General features: G+C 45.7%; 1 protein-coding gene across 19 annotated transcripts in view; it reads left to right on the top strand.

The window, feature by feature from the left end:
• MACF1 (microtubule actin crosslinking factor 1) overlaps positions 1-25,756 on the top strand; it is a 340,889-nt gene that overhangs the window by 260,184 nt on the left and 54,949 nt on the right. For 18 of the 19 annotated variants that reach the window (XM_061412434.1, XM_061412419.1, XM_061412433.1 and 15 more), the window contains 2 exons: positions 24,891-25,052; positions 25,208-25,378. In XM_061412434.1, the coding sequence (XP_061268418.1) occupies positions 24,891-25,052; positions 25,208-25,378 (333 nt within the window). Of the gene's footprint in view, positions 1-12,027; positions 17,718-24,890; positions 25,053-25,207; positions 25,379-25,756 lie in introns of those variants that run through there. The other variant, XM_061412435.1, reaches the window with a different exon arrangement.

Here is a 25,756-nt window from a genome sequence, read left to right as displayed (position 1 = left end):
CAGCCCCCCCCCCCCAACTTTGTGCTGACCCTTGGCCTGTGTTGGTTTTTTCTTTCTTCCTTAAACCAGGCTACCCTGGTGGCGTTAGTGGTAAAAAATTCGCCTGCCAGTGCAGGAGACACAAGAGACGGGGTTCGATCCCTGGGTCAGGAAGATACCCTGGAGGAGGAAAGGGTATCCCACTTCAGTATTCTTGCTTGGGAAATCCCATGGATAGAGGAGCCTGGAGGTTCGCAAAGAGTCGGACACGATGAAACGACTTAGCACAGCACAGGACTAAACAACGACAACTCCAATAAAAACTGGGGTCCAAGGAAGTAGAAAGAATGCCCTTAAGGTTTCTCAGCCTGAGCACTCTGGATATTTGGAGTGGGACAGTTCTTGGTTGTAGGCAGCTGTCCTGTGCATTGTGGGACGTTCAGCAGCATCCCTGATCTCCGTCTACCCACTCGATGCCAGTAACAGCTTTTCCCTGATGTGACAGCCCGAAATGCCACTGCACATTGCCAGATGCCCCTGGAAGGAAAAATCCCCTCAGTTGAGAACCACTGCCTGAGGAAGGAGAAAATTGCTGCCTCTCTGTGGATAATTTAGAACTCAGTTGGAAAAGGTGCTCGTTGATTAAGGTAGATCTTAATGTAGCAAGTCACCTTCTGGTAATCTGATCATAACTGTGAAGCAGCAACACCTCTGTAAATCAGCTTTCCCTTAGGCCAGGCCCTGGATTCCTTATTTTTCCTGGTGCTGATCTCTGTCTGGTTTAAAATCTCCTCGTCGCTTTTCCTGGCATCTGCGGCTGGTTTCTTCTGCGTAGCGTTGTTGATGCAGGTGTTCAGCTGATGGAGCGTTCCTCTGAAGAAGAGGAACTTCCTTTGTGGAAATACTCCAGGGAGCTTCCTTGCTCTGTGCCTTTAAGGGGAGCCTACAGGCTGTCAGTTGTTCTCAGCCCAGGAGCTCACAGTTTGGCTGCTGGTATTTATAACCCTTATGTGAGCATCTCCCTCTGCACCTCCCCGCCCCCCCCAGAATTCCAGTGCTGTGTAATAATCCTCTCCACCCCCACCGTTGCAGCTGGGTGGGGAGAAGGTGAAGGAGTCTTTAAGACCTTTAAGTTAGCTGCATGTTGAACTTTTTCCAGCCCCATTTTAAAGTATTGCCGTTAATATTTTCAGTATCAGCACCACAGGCAAAACCCCAAGCTTGTAGCCATTACATCACCTTGAGGAGCCTCACGTCTCAGTGAAGGTAGTAAAATCAGATGGAAGGGCATCAAGAGAGTGTTGATGAATTTCACAAAAATCCGGCTGGAAATTTTGATAGCAAGGGAAGCAACAAATGAATATATCCTCAACCAGAAGGAAGGACTGAGCAGTTTCAATTGCGTTTACTGAAATTCTTCACACATCATGTCAGCATGTAGCATTTGCAACTAAGATTGATCATCGTGGGAAACACGGGTATCCAAAAAAACTAGAATTTACCCTGTGCTGAACTTGGGTTTGTCACTGAGTTTTGAATAGTGGATGTGGTTGAGATAAGCACAGGATTGCAGAACGGGGCTGTTTCTCGCTGTGTCTAGAAATGCTTGGTAAGTGGCCTCAGCCTTAGCCTAGTCCTGGGTACTTTCCAATGAGCTCTCTGGCACACAAGCCATAAGAGGTGAGCCTCTAGGAAGTGAGATGAGTTGCTTTGAAAGGCACTTTGTTGTTAGAGGTGGTTGGTTTACCAGGAATAAAATCAGTCCCACAGGGAGTCAGGTCAGGTCAGGTCACTGCACTAAAACATCACTGCACAAAGGCTGTCTCCTGCCAGAGGGACTCGTCCCAAGTCTCAGCTGTCCCGGGTAGAAAAGCCTCGCTGTGGGGAGAATGTGTTCCCTCCCCACCTTCCTTCACACTTTGCCACTGCCACTACTGGGGTGCTGTTCAGATACCAGTGTCTGGTATTGTCTGTGAAAGAGTAACATGATACACTTCTCCCCTGAACCTTTACAAGCTGTTTTCCTACCACTGGTCCTGTGATTTGAAATGTGGACCTTTCACAACTTTGGCCATCAGGGATGAGAGTGAGAGCTGCAAGGTGATGGTCCCTGGATCCCTTCGTGGAGGTCAGGCGGAAGGGGTTCTGTATTCCTGTCAGTCCATCCTTACTGAGCACTGGCTCTGGGTCAGTCCTTCGTGCAAGCTGGGATCTCAGTCTCTAGTTGGCAGTGCAGCATGAGAAACAGGTGCAAAGAGCTGCAGTAGTAGGCACATAGCGGCAAGAATAGTAAGAGACCTGAGTCTAAATGATCTCCAGTCCTAACTTCCTCCCCACCCCCACCTCCATGAATCAGACATTTAAAATCCCAGTTGCAGATAAGAAAACTGAGGTTTGAAGGTGTTAAAGTAATTTGTTCAAGCCACATAGCAGTAAATGTTAGAGCTGGGATTGGAAAGATGTTTGGCACCAAAGCTCATGCTTGACCAGTGGCCCCAGTGAGGGTAGGGGAGGCAGTTTGGGCCCTTAGGGGACATTGACCACATCTAGAGACGTTTGGTACTGTCATAACTGGGGAGGCTGCTCCCGGCATCTAGTGGGTGCTGCTGAATTTCCTATAATACACAGAATAGCCACTTCAAACAAAGGATTATTCAGCCTATTTCTTGAAATACAGAGGATTTTGGAATCTTGCCCTTTTCAGATTCCATGACAAGTAAGAGTTAACTGATGAAATAGTTCCATTGCCTGGGGAAACTTTGTGGTTTTCCTTTTAGCAAAAAAAAAGTGTTGGTTCTGAGAGTGATTTAAACAGATCTGTTAGATCAAGTCAGGATCTTAGTGAACTAATTTGAGTCACTAATTTGAGTCATGGAGGGCTAAAGAATGCCCTCCATGCTTGGCCAGTCCCCACCCCACCCTGCTTGCCACAAGACTCCTGCTATGGAAGTCAGTCAGCTGTGTATCTCAAGCTGCTTCCTGTAGGGTGTGTTATGGAATGGCATAAGCCCTGCACCAGCTGGGATACTGACCTCAGTGTGATTTTATCAGACTCCGTCCCTTTTGAGCCTTGCTATTTGGAACAAAAGATCCTCTGTTAGGAACGCAGAGAGCTAGCGTGATTGGACAGCCAGCGTGTACGCACATGGTTCCCACGGAAAAAACAGACATAAATTATGCTGTAGCCTTTTAAAACGGAAGCCTTCAAGGTGGTCTTCCCTTAGCTTCTGTCTGTACTCACCCTTCTTTCTGTGAGTGCTTATCCCCACCCCCCACCCCACCCCCAGAAACTACATTTTTTTTTCTAATATATATTACACTTTTTTTTAATTTATTTTTTTATTGAAGGATAATTGCTTTACAGAATTTTGTTGTTTTCGGTCAAACCTCAACATAAATCAGCCATAGGTATACATATATTCCCTTTTGAACCTCCCTCCCAGCTCCCACCCCATCCCACCCTTCTAGATTGATACAGAGCCCCTGTTTGAATTTCCTGAGTCATACAGCAAATTACCGTTGGCTGTCTATTTTATATAGGAATGCTAATATAAGTTTCCATGTTACTTTCCATACATCTCACCCTCTCCTCCCCTCTCCCCATGTCCATAAGTCTATTCTCTATATCTGTTTCTCCACTGTTGCCCTGTAAATAAATTCTTCCTTACCATTTTTCTAGATTCCATATATATGTGTTAGAATATGATATTTATCTTTTTTTTTCTGACTCACTTCACTCTGTATAATAGGTTCTAGGTTCATCCACCTCATTAGAACTGACTCAAATGCATTCCTTTTTATGGCTGAGTAATATTCTGTTGTTTATATGTACCACAACTTCTGTATCCATTCATCTGTCGGTGGACATCTAAGTTGCTTCCATGTTCTAGCTATTGTAAATAGTGCTGCAATGAACAATGGGATACATGTGTCTTTTCCTCAGGGTATATGCTTAGGAGTGGGATTGCTGGGTCATATGGTGGTTTTATTCCTACTTTTTTAAGGAATCTACATACCACCTTCCATAGTGGCTGTATCAATTTACATTCCCACCTACAGTGTAAGAGCGCTCCCTCTTCTCCACACCCTCTCCAATATTTATTGTTTGTAGACTTTTGGATGATGGTCATTCTGACAGGTGTGAGGTGATATCTCACTGTAGTTTTGATTTGCATTTCTCTAATAATGAGTGATGTTGAGCATCTTTTCATGTGTTTGTCAGCCATCTGTATGTCTTCTTTGGAGAAATATCTATTTAAGTCTTTTCCTCTTTTTGATTGGGTTGTTTGTTTTTCTGGCATTGAGTTGTATGAGCTGCTTGTATATTTTGCAAATTAATCCTTTGTCAGTTGAGAAACTACATTTTTGATCCCCACTGTCTATCCAGTCTTATTTCCTATGTAGACCATCCACTCCATCCACTTACCTGAAACACTCCTTAGCATTTTACCTATTTGATTTCTACTCATACCTGAAGGTTTAGCAGAAGTCCCGTATCTCCTCAAAACCTTGATTCCCCTCCAGCCCAGCTCACCACCTCTCCTGCTCTCTTAAATCACTTAATATGTGTAACTAATTTAGCCTTTATCATTACTGCCTAATTTTGGCATTTATTGATTATATGCAATGTCCCAACCCTCATCTTAATGTATCCATTTTTGTGTCCCTCAAAGTAGTTAGCATGAGTATATGCATAGTTGGACACTAGTGAATATTTGACTAAGTGAATGCTCTTTATTTCTCATAAGCCATGTGAGCTGTGGGATTCAAAATGCTATCTACTTTGCAACACTTGAGCTAAATCCTTGTGTGTTCTGAGAAATCCTCATCCTACCCTGGACTCCTCACCTTTCCATCTTACCTCCAGGCTCCCTTCCTTCTCTCCTACTTAGCATATGTTAAAGGAACATAATTTCATTTCAGTATTAGCCTAAATAAGCAAAATTTAAAAATTTGCTACTTTGGATGCAACTGAAGAAAGCAGGTTCTGAAATGCCGTCTTGTAGTTACCCTTTACTTTAGAGTCATTGTCATTTACAACGACAGCAAGAGTCTTCATACTTCTATCAGCTTAGTGAGGAAAATTGAATATGAATTGAGTCTGAAATTCTCAGCTTGGAATTCTGGCTCTATCATTTACTAGCTGAGTGACCCTGGGGGAAATTACTTAGCCTCTCTGTATAGTTATTTCTGCTGTAAAACATGAGCAATGGTAACTCCTACCTTTAGGGCCTTTATGAAATTTAAATGAAGTGATGTAGATGAAAACACTAGGCAGATATTAAGTGCTCAATGATAATATTCTTTTATTTTAAAAAGTTTATCCAAATACACACATCATAACATTATGAAATGTTTTTAATAAGTTATTCCCTTTTTGCCTACAGCTGATCATTCTCCAGAAGATTTGATCTAAGACCCAGCACCAAGTTAGATTAGCTCTTTTTCTTCTTGAAAAAAAGGAAATGATGAGATGACAGCAGTGAAACAGGTAGATGGACAAAAGGCCTTCCTGAGCAGTTTCTCTGGGGAACAAATGTGGAGCTCATTGCCAGCCCCAGACCAGCAATATATAAACAGGTTTAGGTCACGACTCCTTAACACAGCTTTAAATATACTGTATGTACACATACATACACATACATGGTTATTAAATCCATTCATTCATTTCAGAATCCCACAGCCAGCAGGTTTCTCTGAGACCATTTTGACCTTGGCTTCTATGCTCTACACATCAGTATTATTTTCAAATCATTAACCAGAATTAACCAGAAGCCATTACCAGCTCAGTGACTTCCGCAGTCACTCAGAGTTACCAACAGATCAACTTAATGATCTGAGGGTCCTTGGCCTAATTAGCTTTAGCATAGACCATGTTATCTTCCTTTGTTACCATATAATGGCAACTACCAAGTCAGCATCTTTGATAGAGACACTTCTTAATTTTAATCAATCTTTAATTAAAACATTAAGGGAGAAAATATCAGCTTAATTTCAGAGGAAGCAGCTTAAAAACACAGATAAAATTAATCCCTATGCCAAGTATGTATGCCAAATCAAGATGTTCCTTAGAAAAGCTTTCAGCAACTACATCTTTCTAATATTTGGTTACATGTATCTGTGAGTTAAGGGAAGAAGAAGATAAGAATTCGAAGAAATTGAACCTCTCTTAGGTCTTCTGCAGCTTGAATTCATTGCATCCATTCAAGTGAACCATTTACTATCTCTCTCATCTTGCAGTTCACTCCCAGAGAAGAGCTCCAATTTAAGTCTAATTCTTTAAATTCAGCCTCAGTTTTTTGTTCATGATAAGAACTGCTTTAGTAACAAAATGAAAGACAGTTTTCAAAAATCTCTTAACTTTATATTACTTATTTTACATCCTTTTCTAATACTGGAGAGAAGATCCCTACAGCAAGATTCCTTAGAGATTTAGCCCAGGGACCTGTTTCCTAGAAATAGCTAAGCACCTTTGTGAAGTTGTTACTTTTTGAAAGTTGTGAAGTCATGCCATCCTGGATTTGGAAAGGCTACTCTCCATGTTAAGTGAAAGCCCACGTCGTCACTTTCTCAGGGAAGCCTCCCCTGCACCTCCAGGGCCACATCAGGCCCCTTGACAGATGCGCTCAGAGCACTGTTTGCTTTTCCCTGAGTACTTACTGCAATTGAATTAAAGTGAATGTCTGTCTGTCTCTACAAGAATGTAGGCTCCTGAACACATCTTGCTCATCACTCTCCCTTAGTGTCTGGCATGGATTACGGCACACAGTAGATCTCAGTAAATATTTGTTGAACAAATGAAAAGAATCAAGGCTACACCTTGTGGAATTACTCTTCTTAAGAGGACAGGAAGAGGAACCCAAAGACACCAAGAAGGACTGGCTAGAAAGATAGCATCAGGGTAGCACCATGACAATGGAAGCCCAAAGAAGAGACACAATAAGGGAGGGCCAACGCTTACTTTCTCACCACTGCTTCTCCTTGATCTGCTACCGTCTGACCCAGCACCCATCACTGCCCTGCGAGCATTCTTGCAGAAGTTCTCACTGACGTCCTAGTTGCCAAGCCCAGTGGCCTTGTCTTAATTAATGGTCTTCCTCCTTTCTTGTGCACCATTTAACATCGTATCTTCTTTCTCAAAACCCTCCTGTCCATTCACCTTCCTGACATTGAGCTCTCTCCATTTTCTTCTCTGGCTGCTCTTCTGCTTTCTGTTTCAATTTGTCTTTCTACTTCCTTACCTGTGGCTCTTGAAATCCTGTCATCCACCCTCTTCTCACCTCTCTCCACGCTCAGCCCTGGGATGGCCAATTCCTCACTGTCCTACAGAAGTTTTCTACCTCTGTTATCTCCACCCTGATCTTTGGTCTCTCTGGATACCTCCACATGGGTAGCCTTTGAGTACCTCACACTCAGTATGTGCTACACTGAATGTGTTAGCTCCTCCAGTAGTTCTTCCTGTCTGTTGCTGTTTGATAGTATGCTGGGCCCTCAGTCATCCAAAGAGGTTTATTATTTTTTAATATTTATTTATTTGTTTTGGTTATTATTATAACCAAATAAAAAGTTTTATTTATTATTATTAATAAATATTTGTTTTTTATTTATTTGTGCCAGGTCTAAGTTGCAGCATGTGAGATTCTTTAGTTGTAGCATTTGAACTCCTAGTTGCGACCTGCAGGATCTTGTTCCCTGACCAGGGATCGAACCCAGGCCCCCTGCATTGGAAACATGGCATCTTAGCCACTGGACCACTGAGGAGGTCCCGACAGCATTTTTATACATTTATTTTCCCCCTAACCCCTACCCTCTAGCTGATCAGTTATGAAGTTCAAATAGTCTGCCTCTGCAATTAAGATTTGGATTTTTTGTAATGCAATAATTTATATCAAGTGGCAGTTGAGTGAGCAGACAGGCTCAGATTCTTAGAAATTTTCCACACACGACTCAGTCACTTGTATGAACCTGTGGTAAGTTAAAGAAGAAAGTCTTGAGCTTTCCAGGTAGTGCTAGTGATAAAGAACCCACTTGCCAGCAAAGGAGAGGTAAGAGTCTCAGGTTTGATCCCTGAGTCGGGAAGATCCCCTGGAGGAAGAAATGGCAACCCACTCCAGTATTCTTGCCCGGAGAATCCCATGGACAGAGGAGCCTGGCGGGCTACAGCCCATGGGTTGCAAAGAGTCAGACACAACTGAAGTGACTTAGCATGCACAAATAAAGCATAAATTCATGTTTGGCATTCAAGGGCCTTGGTGAACTGACCTGAGCTACTTACCATTCTGACCTTTCATTTTTCCCTTGCATCTATCCTATAACTTAAACCATGATAACTTTGAATTGGCCTCTTTAGGTTTCCAGCCTTTAGTCCTTCACTTAGAAATCCTTGTCTCTACCATCTCTGCATCTCCAGATCCTGATGTGTAAATGTGATTCCCTCCATAAAGGCTTCCTGGAATCTCCTGCTTTCCTGCCTCCCACTGTCCTGTTGGGTCTTTTCTCACAAAGCCCTGTGCTTTTGTCATCACCACTGTCGTGGGGAGTGGCTAAAGAGGGATTAATATGAAAAGTCTACAAGCAGGAAAGGGCTATAGGGGTCATGAAAGTTCCTGAAGAGTGTATGGAAAGCTTTCTCATGGGTTTAGAAATACACAAGAGCTCAAATAGCATCAAAATCCTTAGATTTAAAGCAAGCTTCACATCATGCTGCATTGCTTAACGAGCCACTGTGTAGCCATCTTTATGTAATAAAAAGATGGTAGTGACTGATGCCCAACAGGTTCAGACTAATACTGTGGAGTTTCCACTTGCTACTAAATAAATGCTTGTAAAATCTAGAGATCCCAAGATGAAAGGCATTTTGTAGGTTTTAAATGTGCAAGATCCAACCAGTCTTCTGTCTCCTCCTCTAGTCAGCACTAATCCTCCAAGAGAGAGGTGGATGAAAAGGCATTATAGAATCTGAGGAAGTATGCCTCTAGGGTCTCCAGATTTTCCTTGGAGGCTGGTGGTTTAAGTCTGGAGCAGACAAAGGCAAAGTGCCAAGTCCAAAACTTGGAAAGGGAGCTGTGTTAGGGTGTGAGGCGACTCCACCTTTCTGTTTTAATTAGACAGCAGGAAGGGCCAAGATTGTTCTTTCTTCCAAGTTCACCAAAGGAAAATCTGACACCAATTCTGTTCTTAGGAATTTCGAAATAAATAGAGAATTCTTTGAACTCTGTAATCAACTAACTGGAAACTAATTTAAAATTTGGCATCAGCACATATATTTGTGTTATAGGAATGGGGGAAGCATCAAAGAGGTGCTCGCTATACTTCTCTTTTTAAAAGTTTACACACAGCATGTGAAATGAACAGATGCTTTTTTTGTTGGAGCTATCAGGGTAACAAGAGGTTGAAAGCTGTATCAGGTATTTATTTCAGTCACTGAGATGGCTATTGGCAGAGTTCCACATACCAAAACTAAGGAGAAACTCATGAACAGATTTTTTTTTAAAAAAGACATGGAGGAAAGAGACTTTGTGCCTTTTTTCTCTCTCAACACAAACTGATGATTCAAAGAAAGGAGCAAAGCACTTTTTGCAGGGGAGGGGAGTAATTGGTCAACTTTATATAATCCTTTCTATAAGGCCATGTTTGAATTTTGGAGAGATTTCTTTATAATAGTCTCTTAATATAGCCTCCTAATACACTAATCAGAGAGAATGTGACTTAAGCTGATAAGTAATTTGAATCTGAACTTCATAGTTGCTAAAATGCTCCCTTTACTTAGTTGACTGTAATATGGAGCATTGGTGAGAGTGGTGAGACTAAGGTAAATAGGTGTGGGGAAGGATTAAGAAAAGACTAAATTCATTGGCACCTGACTTAGTGAGCAAACAGGAAAGGAATTTCTGGCTATGAAGTTTGTGATTCCACATCAAGATCATTCTTTATAATAGAATAACCACCCACCCTTAGTCCAGAGCCAGAATTCCTCAGATTCTTCCAGCCAGAGGGCCCCTGGCACACTAAATAGTCTGTTATGATATCTGAACACGTAAGTATTCAGATACTGACGAGTATTTTGCCAGGGAGATTTGCTAGTGAAATTGATCTTGCCTTCCCTGGGTTTTTCCAGTTGTACTTAATAATTAAAGGAATATTAAAACCCAGATTCCCTGAAATGTTAAGTATCAGATACATAAGCTAATCAAGCCCTCCAATCACACTGAATTAGAGTTAGAAGGGACCTTAAAATTCATCTTGAACAAACTGAAAGAGGAATTGTAAATCTCTTTCCCCAAATCTCTGCCAAGTGATTGCTTGAATTTCTGCTCAGACACCTCTGGGGTCAGGAAAGTCATCCCTTCAGGGGAAGCCCTATTCTTCGAATAGCTGTGAGAAAGCTTTGTTGGTTTGAAATCTACTCTTGGATCATAGTGTGCCAGCTTAAGTAGACATCCAGAACAAGCTTCCTTCCTCCCACTTCCCAGCCCTTTAGATACTTGATGTTCATTATATTGCTTGGAAACCTTCCCTAGTTCAAACATTTTTGGTTCTTTCTGCTGTTTGTTCCTCAGAGGACAGTCTTACAGTGTAGGACCAGGAGGAGTCAGCATTGTGGGGCAGCTCCTTTAACAGTTTTAGGACTAAAGAATATTCAAGTGAGAAAAGCTGTCAAGACACAATCTAGTCTGCCCACCCTCCCTTTCAGTTTACAGATGGATAGATAGAGTCTTTTGAATTTGAGTGGGCAGAAATTGATCAGCAGCCTCTTTCGAAGTGAGAAATGACGTGTAAGACATTTTGCCAGTGAAAGGTCTTTTAGTTGCTTAATTATGATCACAGGCTTCAGCTGACACCTCCTTTTTGCCAAAGACCTCTCTGGCTCAAGTCAGCCTAAGGCTCAGCTCAGAGTTTCACTGCCAGATCTCCATACACCAGCTATTGGCTTCACTTACAGTTTGTATAGAGGGTAGAAATAACTTTTCCATAAGTTTTACCATCTGTATTGACCACATGGTCAGTTGAGAGATTCTAATAGACTTTTTTTCTTCATAAAATCAGAAAATGACCATCACAAAGGAGCAGCATATTACACCCCTTCTGATATGCAGCTGCTCTGGTGGACGGGTTTCTGGGTTGCCCTTTGTACTTTTCTTTGTTTAACAGTCACCAGGCGTCTAGATGGCTTTTATAAAAGCCAAAAAGCTGTGGACGGGATTGTGGGCCATTTTTCTTTAGAATTTTCCATCTTGAGACTTGAAATACAGACCCCTGCTTTTCATTTGGCCCCGAGGAGCTCAGGTTTCCTTGGATGTGCCCAGCGGTGAAGGAGCCCAGGTTCTGGGGCTTGGGGCGCTGCTGCCAGCATCTCCCCCGCCACCCCCGCCGTCAGTTCCCTTCGCCTCAGTTATCAACACCATTCAGATCTGTGGGCAAAGAAATCCCGGCGAGGGAATGAACCGAGACCTGACGGACGTGAGGAACGGGAGAGGGAAGGTGCCTGGAGTTTATCCAATAACTTGGTCCGTATTTAAGTGCCAGGTTTAAGGCTGGAGTGTTCTTGGGCCCGGCAGGGGCGCGCTAAAGGTGACATTGGAGGGACTAGGGACATCCCTTTGGCGGCAGAGCCGGAGCGGGGAGTGATGCTGGCAAATGGGGCCCAGAATGGCCCTTGCCAGAGCCAGCTGGCTGCGGAGCGGCGGGGGCGCCCCTTCTGGGTTAGCTCGCCCTAGGGCTAGGAGCCCGGAGGGCTGGGACGCGGCGGGGGCGACAGGGGCCGGGCCAGCGGCGGGAGGGCGGGGCTTTCCTTTGTCAGGGGATTTGCGCTGCGCGGCCGAGACTGGAGCTGGTGCCGCTCCCCACCCTTCTCTCTCTCAGGGGGCGGGGCTCTCCCTCCGGCCCCGGGGGCGCGGTGGGCGTGGGCCCGCCCCCCGAGCGGCGGGCGCCGGGCTCCCTCGCCCAGAGCCGCGCAGAAGCCCCTCCCTCGGTGCCTCGGCCTCCAATCCCCTCGGTCGCCCCCTCCCTCCGGCTCGGCAGCTCCTCGCCCCGGCTCTGCCCCGCCCTCCTCCCCGAGCTCTCCGCGTCGCGCTCCCGGGCTTCCAGGGGGGCTGCCCGGGCGGGGCGGCGCGGCGGCGCGGGGAAGGGGGAGGAGAGCCGCCCGCCAGCCGAGCACTTCCAGCGAGCGGCGGGCGAGCGGGCCGCGCGGCGCGAGGGAGGCGGGCTCGCCCCCGCCCGGCCCGAGCGGAGCCTTTTGTTCCCAGCCAGAAGTTTGCATGCCGGGACCGTGACAGCTGCGGGCGGGGAGGACGGCGGGGCCGCGGGGCCGGCGGCGGAGAATAGAGGCGGCTGCTTGACATGCAGCCCACGGCGTGGCGGCTGCGGACCGGGGACTGGCGGCGGCGGCGGGGGAGGCGGCGCCCACAGCACGCGGGACTCAGCTGCCTGAGGCACCAACTAACTTCCTGAGCGCGGGACTGGAGGCCGGCGCGGCCGGGAGCCACCTGCCAGCCTGCGGTGAGGCGACCGTGGCCCTCCGGGCGCGGGGAAGCGGGCGGCAGGGAGTGAGCCTTACCGACTGACCCTCGGCCTCCGTCGCAGCCCTCCGGCCCCTCAAAGGCCCGGCGCCGGGCTCCACTCGCCTTGTTTTGCGGCCGCGGCGCTGGGCTGTTCTGGGAGCCACAACAATGCCATGATGTTTTGGAGACAGGAAGCCCCAAGCTGGCCGCGAATGAAGGACTTCCTGTGTTTAAAGTTGCAGGAATATCCGCCGACCAGCCCAGTTCAAATACAAACACCCGAACTAGGGAGGACGAATGGCTAATTCAGACCAGCTGGACTCTCCAGGGCTGGAACCGAGGATAAAATGAAAGGAATTCTTAGGAGCTTGGGCCATACTTGAAGACCAGAGGGGCTGTGCCATTGTTATTAAAAGACGCAATCGATGTAAATCCTCTGCTTCCAACTCTGCTCGGGTGAGAAGTGAGTGGAACTAGATATTGAATAAGACTTGTCAATATCAGATGATTTTTTTTTAACTGACTGAATTAGAGCGGTGCTCTTTAAAGAAAAGCCATAGAAGGAATAATTTTGTTGATTACGTTAAACCAATTATTTGTCTGCAACTATGAGGCTGCTAACCTGTGAGGAAAAAACTGTTTATCTTAGAGCTTCTCCCAGAATAGTTTCAAAGTGCAACTTCCAGGCCTTTCTGGAGGGAAGATCCGATTGGGGGGTTCGCAATTATGAACATGTAAAAGGGTTTTTAACTTACGCAGAATGCATTTTGGGGGAACCTGTGATAAACTTTTAAAAGGTTGATGGTTCATCTTGATTGAAAAAGTATGGGTAAGCCACTCAGCAGGCCGGACTGTTTAAGGCAGAACCCCACCTGCCTGGGAAAGGGGGAGGAAGAGGATGGCTACATAGAGGATTGCTATGTTCCACAGCGATCTATATATGATACAATGAGGATAAATGAACAAATTGACCAGGGGTCAAAGCTTAATCAGACTTCAAAAAGCACCATGGAAAAGATAGAAGGAAGCACTATATCCAGCAACGGTACGTTAGGAGCAGCCGCTAATGTTTTTGAATCCAGAGCACCAGAAGGCAAAAAGTTGGACGAGAGAATAATATTTGACGCACTAAAGCTAAGCAGTGATGTGCAGAAGTCAGCACCTGTGCCACCCAGAAGGCGGCCAAATGCAGAACGCAAGGACAACATTAACAGGAGATCTTGGAAGTCCTTCATGCCACCCAATTTCCCAGAATTCGCCGAAAGGATGGAAGCTTCTCTCAGTGAGGTTTCCGAAGCCGGTGTTTCAAATCCTTCCTTGCAAGAGAAGAAGGAGTCCAGTTCTGCATTAACAGAAAGTTCTGGTCACGTGGACCACAAGGAACCTCAGTCAGAGTCAGTAACTCTGGAACATGTGTCCAAATCCATAGGTATTCCAGAAATGCAGGATGTAAAAAACTTAGGTGGAAACAGCCAAGACTTCAGATTGCAACAGCGCAGTGAGAGCTCTTCTCATGAATTCCAGCCTCTAGAGTCAGAAGCTGCAGCAGCAAGTGGTAACACAGATGTAATGCAGGAACACAGATTCCCAAGTGCAACCTGGCCCAGAGCCATGAAAAGTTTGGCTAAGGGAGGCTTCAGCGAGAAGCAGCACCCCCTGGGGGACACAGCTTGCACTGTAGAATTGCCACCTCTCTCCCCTTGCCTGAGTGAAGAGCTGTTGGATTCAGAGTTGCATATTCTCATAACCCCCAGCCTCAGGGAGAAAACAGAGTCTGAGCTAAAGTTTGAGGAGGATGAGCGATGGATCATGATGGAGGCTGCGGAGGAGTGGGAGGAAGAGAAACTTTCAGAGAGTGGAAAGACTTTTCTAACAGCAGATGAGGAGAACAGCCTGGCAGATATCTTTGAAGAAGGAGAGCAAGCAGATACTGCGGCAGTGGTGGAGGATGGAGTCGGCTGCTCCACCACTGTCTTGGGAGCTTTTGAGCACCTAGCTCTTGGTCAGATCCATTGCTCTCATGACCCGCAGCCTGCTCAGAACTGTTTGGCTTCTGTTCTCAAGGCCGCATCTTTGGATTACAACTGTGTTCTAACAGGTGAGAGCGCCGTAGGAGAACTGAGAAACAGGACTGCTCTGGGGCTGGAGGGTCTTGTTTCAGATTTAGAATGCACTGTTGGTCCTGCCAACTCAGAGCAGCTCTCTGACACAGACTCAGTGCAGATGTTTCTTGAACTTGAAAAGGAGTGTTTATCTGAAGAAGGAGTGACTCCGCTAGTTGAGCTGGAGAATCAAGCCTCTTCTGAAGGGCTGGCCCCATCCCAGGATGCAGAAAATTCACTTGTAATCAGTCCTTTTTCAGGGGCTGCCTTAGAAAAGGAGCACCTAGGCCTTTTAAAGGTAAGGACCAAGGACTATGGTCCTGGGTTGGACAGTGACTCTTTCAATGCCCTGGATTCTTCTCAGGTGCCTAATACTGTGGAATTTACTGCCTACTCTGATTCCATGAGGGACACTTCCACTGTTAGTGAGGAGGAGGGTGAAAAAGTGCCTTTTAGCCCCGACACTGCTGGGGAATTTAACCTTAGACTCCTGACTGATCTGGAGTCCCCGGGAGGATGGTCCAACTCTGATCACAGGGCTTCTCCTGAAGAAAATGTACCAGACTCTGAAGCCAAGCTGGCCAAAGAACACAGCAGTTTGTCCCAGGTGGACGGTCATGAAGTTGAGGGGAATGCTGAGGAGTGTGTGGAGAGAGCCCCCCTCAGTTCTGCTGTTAGCCATAAACTCACAGATGTTACCTCAGGATCTGAAGGAGAGGTGTTGCCAGACGAGTCACATTTACCAACAGATGAGATTCATCGGGAAGGTGAGAAAGGAGCTATTAATGAAGGAAATAACCGTCTGACTTCCTTGGGAGATGTGGACCCTTGTGAATTGTTGTCCGTGGAAGGAGCTTGTGACGAAGGTGGTGAAGCACAGGCACTGGGCTGTGAAGCCAGGCTGGAGGACCGAGCCTCAGCACATCTTCCTGGCAAACTCCCAGAGCGAGTCTCCCAGAATCTCCAGAGGAAGTCCCCGGAGCCAGAGTTCCTGAGTGTGCACCTGCCGGTTGGACGACTGAGGCACAGCAGAGATGGAGTGGAGACTGCGAATGGGACCAAGCCCAAGCTGAATGTGGCCTCATTGGAGGAAGGAGAAGCAGAAACGAGAGATTCCAATTCATTGCTAAATACCTTTCTGGAGGAACAAGTTACCAAGGCTAGGAACACAGAAGCAGTTTTGGAGGACTGGGCATCCATCCCACAGAAGCCTGACGCAGCTGCTGCAGTGCCCACTGTGGAAGATGCGCTACATGCTGCAGTGCCTGTCCCAGAGGGAACTGCGATAGCCGCTGTCATGGTGCCCTTCCCAGAGGAGCATGTCCCAGTTGTTTCCGTGGCCACCGTAGAGGCACATGTCCCAGCTGCTTCAGTTTTTACCCTAGAAAAGGATGGCCAAGCTGCTGCAGTATCAGCCACAGAGAGGGCTGCTGCCCCAGCTGCTGCAATGCCTGCTCCTGAGGGGACTGCTCCAGCTGCTGCAGTGCCCACCACAGAGGATGATACCCCGGAGGAGCCTGTCACCCCCACTGGTGCAGTGTCCACCCCAGAGGAGCCTGCAGTCCCAGCTGGAGCAGAGTCCACCCCAGAGGAGCCTGATACCCCAACTGTTAGAATGTTTACCCGAGAGGAGCCTGCAGCCCCAGCTGGTGTAGTGCCCACCCCAGAGGAGCCTGATACCCCAACTGTTAGAATGCTTACCCCAGAGGAGCCTGCAGCCCCAGCTGGTGCAGTGCCCACCCCAGAGCAGTCTGCCACCCTAACTGGTGCAGTGCCCACCCCACAGGAGCCTGCAGCCCCAGCTGGTGCAGTGCCCACCCCAGAGCAGTCTGTCACCCCAGCTGATGTAGTGCCCACCCCAGAGGAGCCTGCAGCCCCAGCTGGTGCAGTGCCCCCCCCAGAGCAGTCTGCCACCCTAACTGGTGCAGTGCCCACCCCAGAGGAGCCTGCTGTCCCAGCTGGTGCAGTGCCCACCCCAGAGCAGTCTGCCACCCCAGCTGATGCAGTGCCCACCCCAGAGGAGCCTGCAGCCCCAGCTGGTACAGTGCCCACCCCAGATCAGTCTGCCACCCCAGCTGATGCAGTGCCCACCCCAGAGGAGCCTGCAGCCCCAGCTGGTGCAGTGCCCACCCCAGATCAGTCTGCCACCCCAGCTGATGCAGTGCCCACCCCAGAGGAGCCTGCTGTCCTAGCTGATGCAGTGCCCACCCCAGAGGAGCCTGCAGCCCCAGCTTGTGCAGTGCCCACCCCTGAGGAGCCTGCAGCCCCAGCTTGTGCAATGCCCACCCCAGAGCAGTCTGCCACCCCAGCCGGTGCAGTGTCCACCCCAGAGGAGCCTGCAGCCCCAGCTGGTGCAGTGCCCACCCCAGAGCAGTCTGCCACCCCAGCTGGTTCAGTGTCCACCCCAGAGGAGCCTGCAGCCCTAGCTGGTGCAGTGTCCACCCCAGAGGAACCTGCTGCCTCAACTGGTGCAGTGCCCACACCAGAGGAGCCTGCAGCCCAAGCTGGTGCGGTGCCCACCCCAGAGCAGTCTGCCACCCCAGCTGGTTCAGTGTCCACCCCAGAGGAGCCTGCAGCCCCAGCTGGTGTGGTGCCCAGCCCAGAGCAGTCTGCCACCCCAGCTGGTTCAGTGTCCACCCCAGAGGAGCCTGCAGCCCCAGCTGGTGCGGTGCCCACCCCAGAGCAGTCTGCCACCCCAGCTGGTGCAGTGTCCACCCCAGAGGAGCCTGCAGCCCCAGCTGGTGCAGTGCCCACCCCAGAGCAGTCTGCCACCCCAGCTGGTGCAGTGCCCACCCCAGCGGAGCTTGCAGCTGCAGCTGCGGTACTGTCTGCTCCAGAGGAGTCTGATATCCCAACTGTTAAAGTGTTCACCCCAGAGGAGCCTCCTGCTGCAGCTGCTGCAGTGCCAGCAGTGGAGGAAGTATTCCCTGTTGGTGCACCCTTCCTGGGAGATACTTCCCGTGCTGATTCAGTGCCTGTCTCAGAAGGAACTCCTATTCTAGAAGAGGCTTCCCTTGCTGGAATGCCGATCCAGGAGGAGCTTGATTCCCCAGTGTTTGGAGTAAAAGAGGTGACTGGCACAGTGCTGCTTGGGAAAGTGCCTCTGGCTGCAATTGATGGATTAAATTCAAATGAGGTAATTGTTGCTCATTTTGTTAGGGCAGGATGTGGAGAGTAAAGTGAGATTTGCAAGTTCTGTGACTTGGTGGTGATTAGAAAGGGAACAGATAATTCTTTGGTTCTCTTAGGAATGCCTGAGTTTTTCTGGCCGTTTTTGGTCTTTTTATTGAATTTATGGGGGAAATGTGTCTTTCATCTGCTTAAAAACTTATAATTCAAACTTTTTCTAATTGGGATATAAGCAAAGCTCAAGGAAAACAGGAATGTGAACAGTTTTGCCTTTAATTTTGGAAAAGATTATTAGTGGGAAAGGGTGATTCTTCTTTTGAAATTTACAGTAAGCATGTTCTTTCCTAGATCAAGAGGCTGCTCATTCATTGGTGATGTTAGCAGTCAGGTAGAAGCTAGAGTATATGCATTTTGGATTGAGACCTGGAATACTTTTTAACCACTCTGAGACAGTTAAATTTCCTGAGGTGCCAATTGCCTCATTTGTTAAGGCAGAAGAACCCTGTGAGGGTTGTGAGGATAAAATGAGATCATCCATTCAAAGCACCAAACAACGGAAGATTTGAGTCACTGTCAATATGCTTCCCCTTTCCCTTTCAAAGAGATAATGTTGGTTAACTGAAAGAATTCACCAAAGCAGGTTGGGTGAAAGCCATATATGGATGTGTGAATAACAGTTTTTAAATACAAATGTGTATTTTTAAAGCCTGAAAAAGGCACAGTAATGATTATGAAGAAGGTATTTTAGTAATCTTGTCAGTCTTTGTGTTCGGAAACAAGTCACTTTTCTTTTCGAACCTCTTGTTTCTTAATCTGTGAAATTAGGAAATTGGGCTAATATCCTCCTGGGTCTCATAGCTCCAAGATTTTGAAATCCTCACGTTAGAGAACATAATGTGTTGTGAACCCTGTTCCCGAGATTCCTATCCTTTAGCGTTTCATAATCAAAGGATTTCAAGAGTGGCAGCTCTCTGCACTTTACTGTCCTGGTGTCGTTTGGTCGCTGATAAGGAGGGAAGGGAAGGAAAGTTATGACCAACCTAGACAGCATATTCAAAAGCAGAGATTACTTTGCCAACAGAAGTCTGTCTAGTCAAGGCTATGGTTTTTCCAGTGGTCATGTATGGATGTGAGAGTTGGACTGTGAAGAAAGCTGAGTGCCGAAGAACTGATGCTTTTAAACTATGGTGCTGGAGAAGACTCTTGCAAGTCCCTTGGACTGCAAGGAGATCCAACCAGTCCTTCCTAAAGGAGACTAGCCCTGGGTGTTCATTGGAAGGACTGATGCTGAGGCTGAAACTCCAGTACTTTGGCCACCTCATGCGAAGAATTGACTCATGAGAAAAGACCCTGATACTGGGAGGGATTGGGGGCAGGAGGAGAAGGGGACAACAGAGGATGAGATGGCCAGATGACATCACCAACTCGATGCATATGAGTTTGGGTGAACTCTGGGAGTTGGTGATGGACAGGGAGGCCTGGTGTGCTGCTATTCATGGGATCGCAAGGAGTCAGACACAACTGAGTGACTGAACTGAACTGAAGGAGAGAAGGAGTTAGAAGTTTAATCAAATACAGTCAGTGGTACCTGAGTGCAAACGTGGTTTTAATTTTGCACCATCTCCAGGACCCAAATAGTGCCTTCCCTGTAGTATGTATTCCTGTTGACTGAGTGGATGAATGTTAATCTCCTGACTATCCATAGATGCTGCGAGAAAGTTGGGTTCACCTCCATCGCAGAACCTTTCAGGGAAGCCTTAGTCAGCTAGGACCAATTAAACATGCAGCTGCCAGCAAGGAAAGATCATTTCGATTGCAGGCTAGAAGCTGTCTACTTTGCCACAGGTTTTCCACTTAGCTGTGTGGTGGTGGTGTCACATGGACTTCACAATTATTTTGTAATGGAGCATCCCATCAAATTAGAGTGCATCACCTTTCAGATTGATGGATTTGATCCACTTTTCTCAGTTTTACTGAATTTGGTATTGATACCAAGAACCCAGCATCCTATGCAAAGTCACCAGCATTCTTGATTACACAGACTATTTCTAGTATAAAGCCTGCAGCAATAGTCGATGAAATACAGGGATTTCATTATAAAGAGCCAGTCAAATCTGCATAGAGGAAAAATATTCAGAGAAACTCTTAAGTCAGTCTCTGGGATCTCTGGTAGTCTGGCAGCTACAGGAGGTAGTCATTTTATGAAATACTGGCTGATATAAATGACAGGAGAAACAAATAATAACCCAGCTGCAAAATCTGTGATTTAGAATGAATTGCTTTAGATCCTCTTCGTGTGTATGTATAATGTTCACATGTGTACATGGTTAAAATAGATAGAACCGTTCTAATCGCAATCACAAGGTTTGGTAGAAGAAAGAAAAGCCAGAACTTGTTTGCTATTTCCATAGTGGGATCCTATGTCCACTAAGAGCAATCTGTGGTTCTTTAAGCCTTCTTCTCGTGTGTAGACTTCCTTAGACTTATTTCCAGTCACTGGTTCAATAAAGAAAACAACCATTTGTATAAAATAGTGGTCCTATAAAATTAAGAATTTGCCAAGGAAGTTTTTAAGCAAAAATTGGGGAGCCTCACAATTTCAACACTTGAATCCTCAGCCAATCAACAGAACTTTTATGGATTTATTTGCTTTGTCTAACACTGTTTCTCTACAAGGATTCATTCATTTACTGGATAACTACTGATTGTGTACCCAGTACTCTGTGCTGGGTACTGGAGCTTTTGCAGTAAATAGAGTTGCCATGGCCCCTGCCCTTGTGGAACTTACAGTGTAGCAGGGGAGGCAGCATGCGTGTTAAGTTGCTACAGTCCTGTCTGACTCTTTGCAACCCTGTGGACTGTAGCCCATCAGGCTCCTCTGTCCATGGGATTCTCCAGGCAAGAATACTAGAGTGGGTTGCTGTGCCCTCCTCCAAGGAATCTTCCAGACCCAGGGATCAAACCAGCATCTCCATTGCAGGCAGATTCTCTGCCGTTGAGCCACTGGGGAAGCCCAGGGGAGGCAGAAATTAAGCAAAAATGATCAAATATATGGTTATAAATAGTGGCAAATGCTTTGAATAAAAAATAAAAGTTATGATAAGAAACAATAGGGGTATTTAATTTCAGTTGTGTCAAGGAAACAGTTTTAAAACTATAACCTGAAGGATAAATAGAAGTTACTTAGTCAAAGAGCATTCTGGACAAAGGAAATGGAAACTGGAAAGAGCTTGGCATGTTAAAACTGAAAGAGAGCCAAGTGACCAGACCACAGTAAGCAGGGTTTCCAGAAGAGTGTCTTGCAGTGAACCTGGAAAGGTAGGAAGGGGCCAAATGATACAGGGGCTGAGAAAGAAAGCCTCAAGGATCTCTACCTTAAAAGCCATAGGCAAGTATTGAAAGATTTAAGTAGGGGAGTGAAATTATTTTGTTTACATTTTTTAAGGATGACTCAGCTTAAAGATAGAGAAAGCTGGTTCACATTGACAAAAAACATTTTCAACATTATTTGGGTTTATAAATCTCAGATTTCTTTTGTTTTATATTTTGATAGTTTGTATTATAATTGACATGGAATTCAGAAAACACAGGATGGTTTGCAACTTTAAAAGATCACACTGGCTACTATGTTTAGGATGGATTGTAGGGGATCAAGGACAAAGTAGAGAGGCCTGCCCAATTACTACAATTGTCTGGGTGGCTTGGGTGGGGAGTCGGTGGATTTGAAGACAGTTGGATGGATCTGAGACACAGTTTAGGGGCAGAATCAGTAAGACCTGATAATGGCTTTCATGTTGGGGTGTAGTGAGGGGAAGTTATCAAGGATGGCTTCTAGGTTCTGATTTGCATCGTTGAGTGGATGGGTGTTGGAGGGTGGAGGAAACAAAAAGTACCCATTGAACTGAGAAGGCATTTTGAGACCAAAAAAGAAGGCAGGCAGCTCCATATAATCAATGGATCAGTTTATTATAGAGTAACTTACTCTCAGGCTTCCTGTCTCAGCAGTTAAGAATCCGCCTGCCAAAGCAGGAGATGTGGGTCGGGAAGATCCCCTCAAGAAAGAAATGACTGCCCATTCCAGTCTTCTTGCCTGGAAAATCCCATGGACAGAGTAGCCTGGTGGGCTACAGTGTGCATGGGGTCACAAAAGAGTCAGACACCATTGAGCAACCGAACAACTTACTTTCAGGGTAGCATCAGGGAGGCCACAACCCAGATGCATTTGCAGCTGCGCTCTGCACCATCGTGGGGGCAACTGGGACAGTTCTGCAGTTAACCTAGAGGGTGGGGGTCGGTGCTTGGGAAAAGGACTTGTATTCCTAAGGCAAGATTTATGAATGGGTTCTGCTCTATGGGCACTAGGAGTATACATCAGCAAAGGTTTTCATTGTTTGGGGACTAACAGAGCATAGGGGCTACCTGGTCCTGATGATTATTAAACAGTGTCTTTTATCTACAAAGCCCTTGACAACGGAGAAGTGATTTACTGTACACTACAGTCCTGGGTGGGGTCAGCAGAAGGACAGGAGAAACTCTTAAGGGCCCAAGATGGTGTCAGTTAGGCTCACGCCGTACAGTGGGGGCAGTAGCGAATTGCTCAGGGAAGAGTAGCATTGGGGGAGAGGAAATTAGCAGGTGTACTATTCAACTTTGGAATGGTGTATGGCAATATTAAGGAAAATAGTTGGATATTTAGATTTGAAATTCACAATATATATATAATTTTTAGAGTAATAAGCATTTATTATGGTAAGGAATGCCATAGGAATGGGTAGAATTGCCTTTAGGGGAGTGTAGATTGAGAAAAGGGCTCAGGACTGGCATCCTACCCTTATCTCTGCCCCTCTAAGGCTAACATTTGGAGATCTTGAAGAGAAAGAGGAAGTGCGTGAAGGATATCAAAAAAGGATCAGTCAGGATGAAAGCTGGGAGAATGTGGTATTACTGTAGATAAAAGTGTTTTAAGAAGTTCTTTGGGAAATTTTCTGTTTTATGTCCCTGTTGCATCTTACAGCCATGCAATAATTTTTACTAGTGTTCTGCTCTGGGAAACGTCTGCCAGCACTGGTTAGTGAGTAACACGGCACAGTCTATGTGCCACGAAATACTAAGGAGCAGGAATTGTGTCTAAAAGCGCAAGTGTTGCGCAACAGCTTTATTTGGGAATTAAGAGAAAGCAAGTGTTTGCAGATTTATTTTCTTTAACATTCTGTTCACTTGTGTTCACTATAAATATTTAAAGAGTACTAGTATATAGAGGCATTTTCATATATTTTTAAACTTCTGGGGAAAAAAGACAAATACCCATTCCCTGTCAATCCATAGAGTGGACATGGGAACTGAAGAAATCTCAAATACGTTATGTGAAATGTTCACGAGCAAAGTAAATCCAAATTTTAAGAAAAGAATTGGCTCTATTATATGGAAGAGATTGTCAAGCTACTTAAATTATGTTTTTACTTTTCTGTATGATTTACACTGATACCAGTAGAGCTTCTTGCCAAGATGGAGGTATTCTCTGTTGCCCAGTACGTTAGACCCTTAGCCACACATGGCCTTTGACCCCTTGACCCCATGAAATGAGGCTATTGGGGTGGAGGAACTGAATTTCTAGTTAAATAGCCACACGTAACTGTTGGCTGCCGTATTGGACTACACAGGAAAAATTATGTATCGGTCACAGCATGAGACAGGACTTGATGGCTGGGTAAATGGGGGCTCTTCGGTGTGGACTGGACACCTTCGGCATTTCTGCTCCCTTCACCTTTCCAGCCCCTCCCACAGCCATGTTGCTGTTGTTTTTTCCCCTCTGCTCTGATTTTTCTTCAGTGAAAGCCCGTTTAATGCAAAGTAGAATCATAGCACTTGCTTTCTCTAGGAACCATGTTATTGGAGTAACAGTCATTTTTAGCTGAACTGCTGGGTAGTGTTGCCTAACAAAATATGGTGTAATCAAATTGTAGTATAAAATGAAGCCCACTGGTAATTACCTTTATAACCTTCCTTTTTCTGTGTTCCCTGGCGCCTTTCCTCCTTGTGACTCACTTGTTCAGCCACAGACCATTCTTTCTAGAATCAGTTTCCTAATCCTAGTGTGATCTGTGGTCTCACATAGGCCAAAATTAGTCTTACCCAAACTTATAATTTTCTTTTGCATTTATTTTTGTTCTCTTGCATTCTTCAGCTTTCATTGATTCACCTGTCTCCCTGAGTTTGAAGGAACTTTATGTGGAAGAAAAATGAATGGAAATAAATCCAGACTAGTGGAATGTGGCTGATTTTATCCTCTGACAATTGAGAGAAATCTGATCTTAGGGACAAATATTTATTTCATTTTTTTCCTTAATACCATTGGAGTGGCAGAAGTACTGTTCTCTTTGTTTCCTTTTATAAATTTCTAAGTAATAATGGACCTTGACTGCATTAGAAAGAAACAGTCACATTGCTTGTTACACTTGTTTACAGTTATAAAATTCCATTGTTTCATGGTAAACATGGATGTATAGTATCATTGTTTTTAAAATATTTTATGTATATCTGAGTCTTGCTTAAAATATGTCTGAAGTTGTTAAGGACATCTCTCTATAATACTGGCCCACTTCCCTTTGTAATCAGAGGAATACTATTTCAAGATTATTGGCTGTTTGTGGTCTGTGGCCTTGGAACAGAATGGAATTAAATGGCCACAGGGGTATTAAGCTATGAGGTTGGGATTTTTCACACCATTAATGTGTTTTGGTTGATTATTAGTCCTAGTCAGAGAAGAGCATTGCATGTATCATGGTTGGGTAAAGCTATTCCCCAAGGTATTTTTAATCTTAAGTACTAGTCATTCGGTATCACCCTTTCCGTTTAGAATTGATAATGCATCACACTTTCATAGTAACTTGAGGCTGATGCATCTTTATTCTCAAGAGCTTTTTGCATTAAAAAATTAACAGAAACAAACCATGAGTCATGGTTTAAATGCCCAGGTAGTGCCATAACTCTCTGTAATTGCTTGTCCATAGGAGAATGTTTTGAAATGTGAAACCACATTCTTACTTGATACTTCTTGTACAAGTGGCTTGTTTTGTCTTGTTACCCCCTAGCCCTCCTTTGTTAAAGCATGCCTCCTCCAAGAATAACCAGTCACTGTCATGCCTATAGATTAAATCTTCTTTGGCTTACAATTATCTAGATGTTTCAGAAAGAACAGGTGGATCCTCTCCAGATGAAACTGCAACAGGTGAATGGACTTGGCCAGGGCTTGATTCAGAGCGCCGGAAAAAACTGTGATGTGCAGGGTTTGGAACATGACATGGAAGAAATCAACGCTCGGTGGAACACACTAAATAAAAAGGTGAGTGAACGGAGGGCATAGAAAAAAGATATGGAAGTTTCAGGTTTCCATGGCACCTGAATGCAAATAAAACCTTAGTCGTTCCAACCTGGAGTTACAAAAAGGGATAAGTCATTTCAGAACTCTCCCCTTTCTCCTCCGTATCTGTGAAACAGGTTGCACAAAGAATCGCACAACTGCAAGAGGCTTTGTTGCATTGTGGGAAGTTCCAAGATGCCTTGGAGCCATTGCTCAGCTGGTTGGCAGACACTGAGGAGCTCATAGCCAATCAGAAGCCTCCATCTGCTGAGTATAAAGTGGTGAAAGCCCAGATCCAAGAACAGAAGGTAAGTGAGAATGTTGGGGCAGTGAACTGTAACAGCCGAAGGGAATGACAGACAACACGATTTGCTTATAGTTTCAGGAGCACAGTTAGGAGTTTAGTAGAATCCTAACCTACCTTGTGTGATCCAGAAAAGAAAGATGGAAATTGATCTTCATCACCTTTGTAATCTCCTAGTTTACCGTGCCATATGTTGAACTGAGCAGTTTTGCTTGTTCACTTATCCTGTCTCAGTGTTTGTCACCACTTTATCTTAAGAGATTTTGAATGTTTTTAGGGTCGGCACTATTCTAAATAATGTTGCATATCATGTATAAGGTTCTCTCTGGTTCCCCGCCCCCCTTGGTTTGATTTCCACTTCCGTGCCTTTTTCTCTTGGTTC

Source organism: Bos javanicus, chromosome 3, assembly GCF_032452875.1.
Source record: "Bos javanicus breed banteng chromosome 3, ARS-OSU_banteng_1.0, whole genome shotgun sequence".
NCBI classification, from domain to species: Eukaryota; Metazoa; Chordata; class Mammalia; order Artiodactyla; family Bovidae; genus Bos; species Bos javanicus.
Note: the sequence above shows the minus strand (reverse complement) of the source record. Positions and strands in the feature narration are given on the sequence as shown.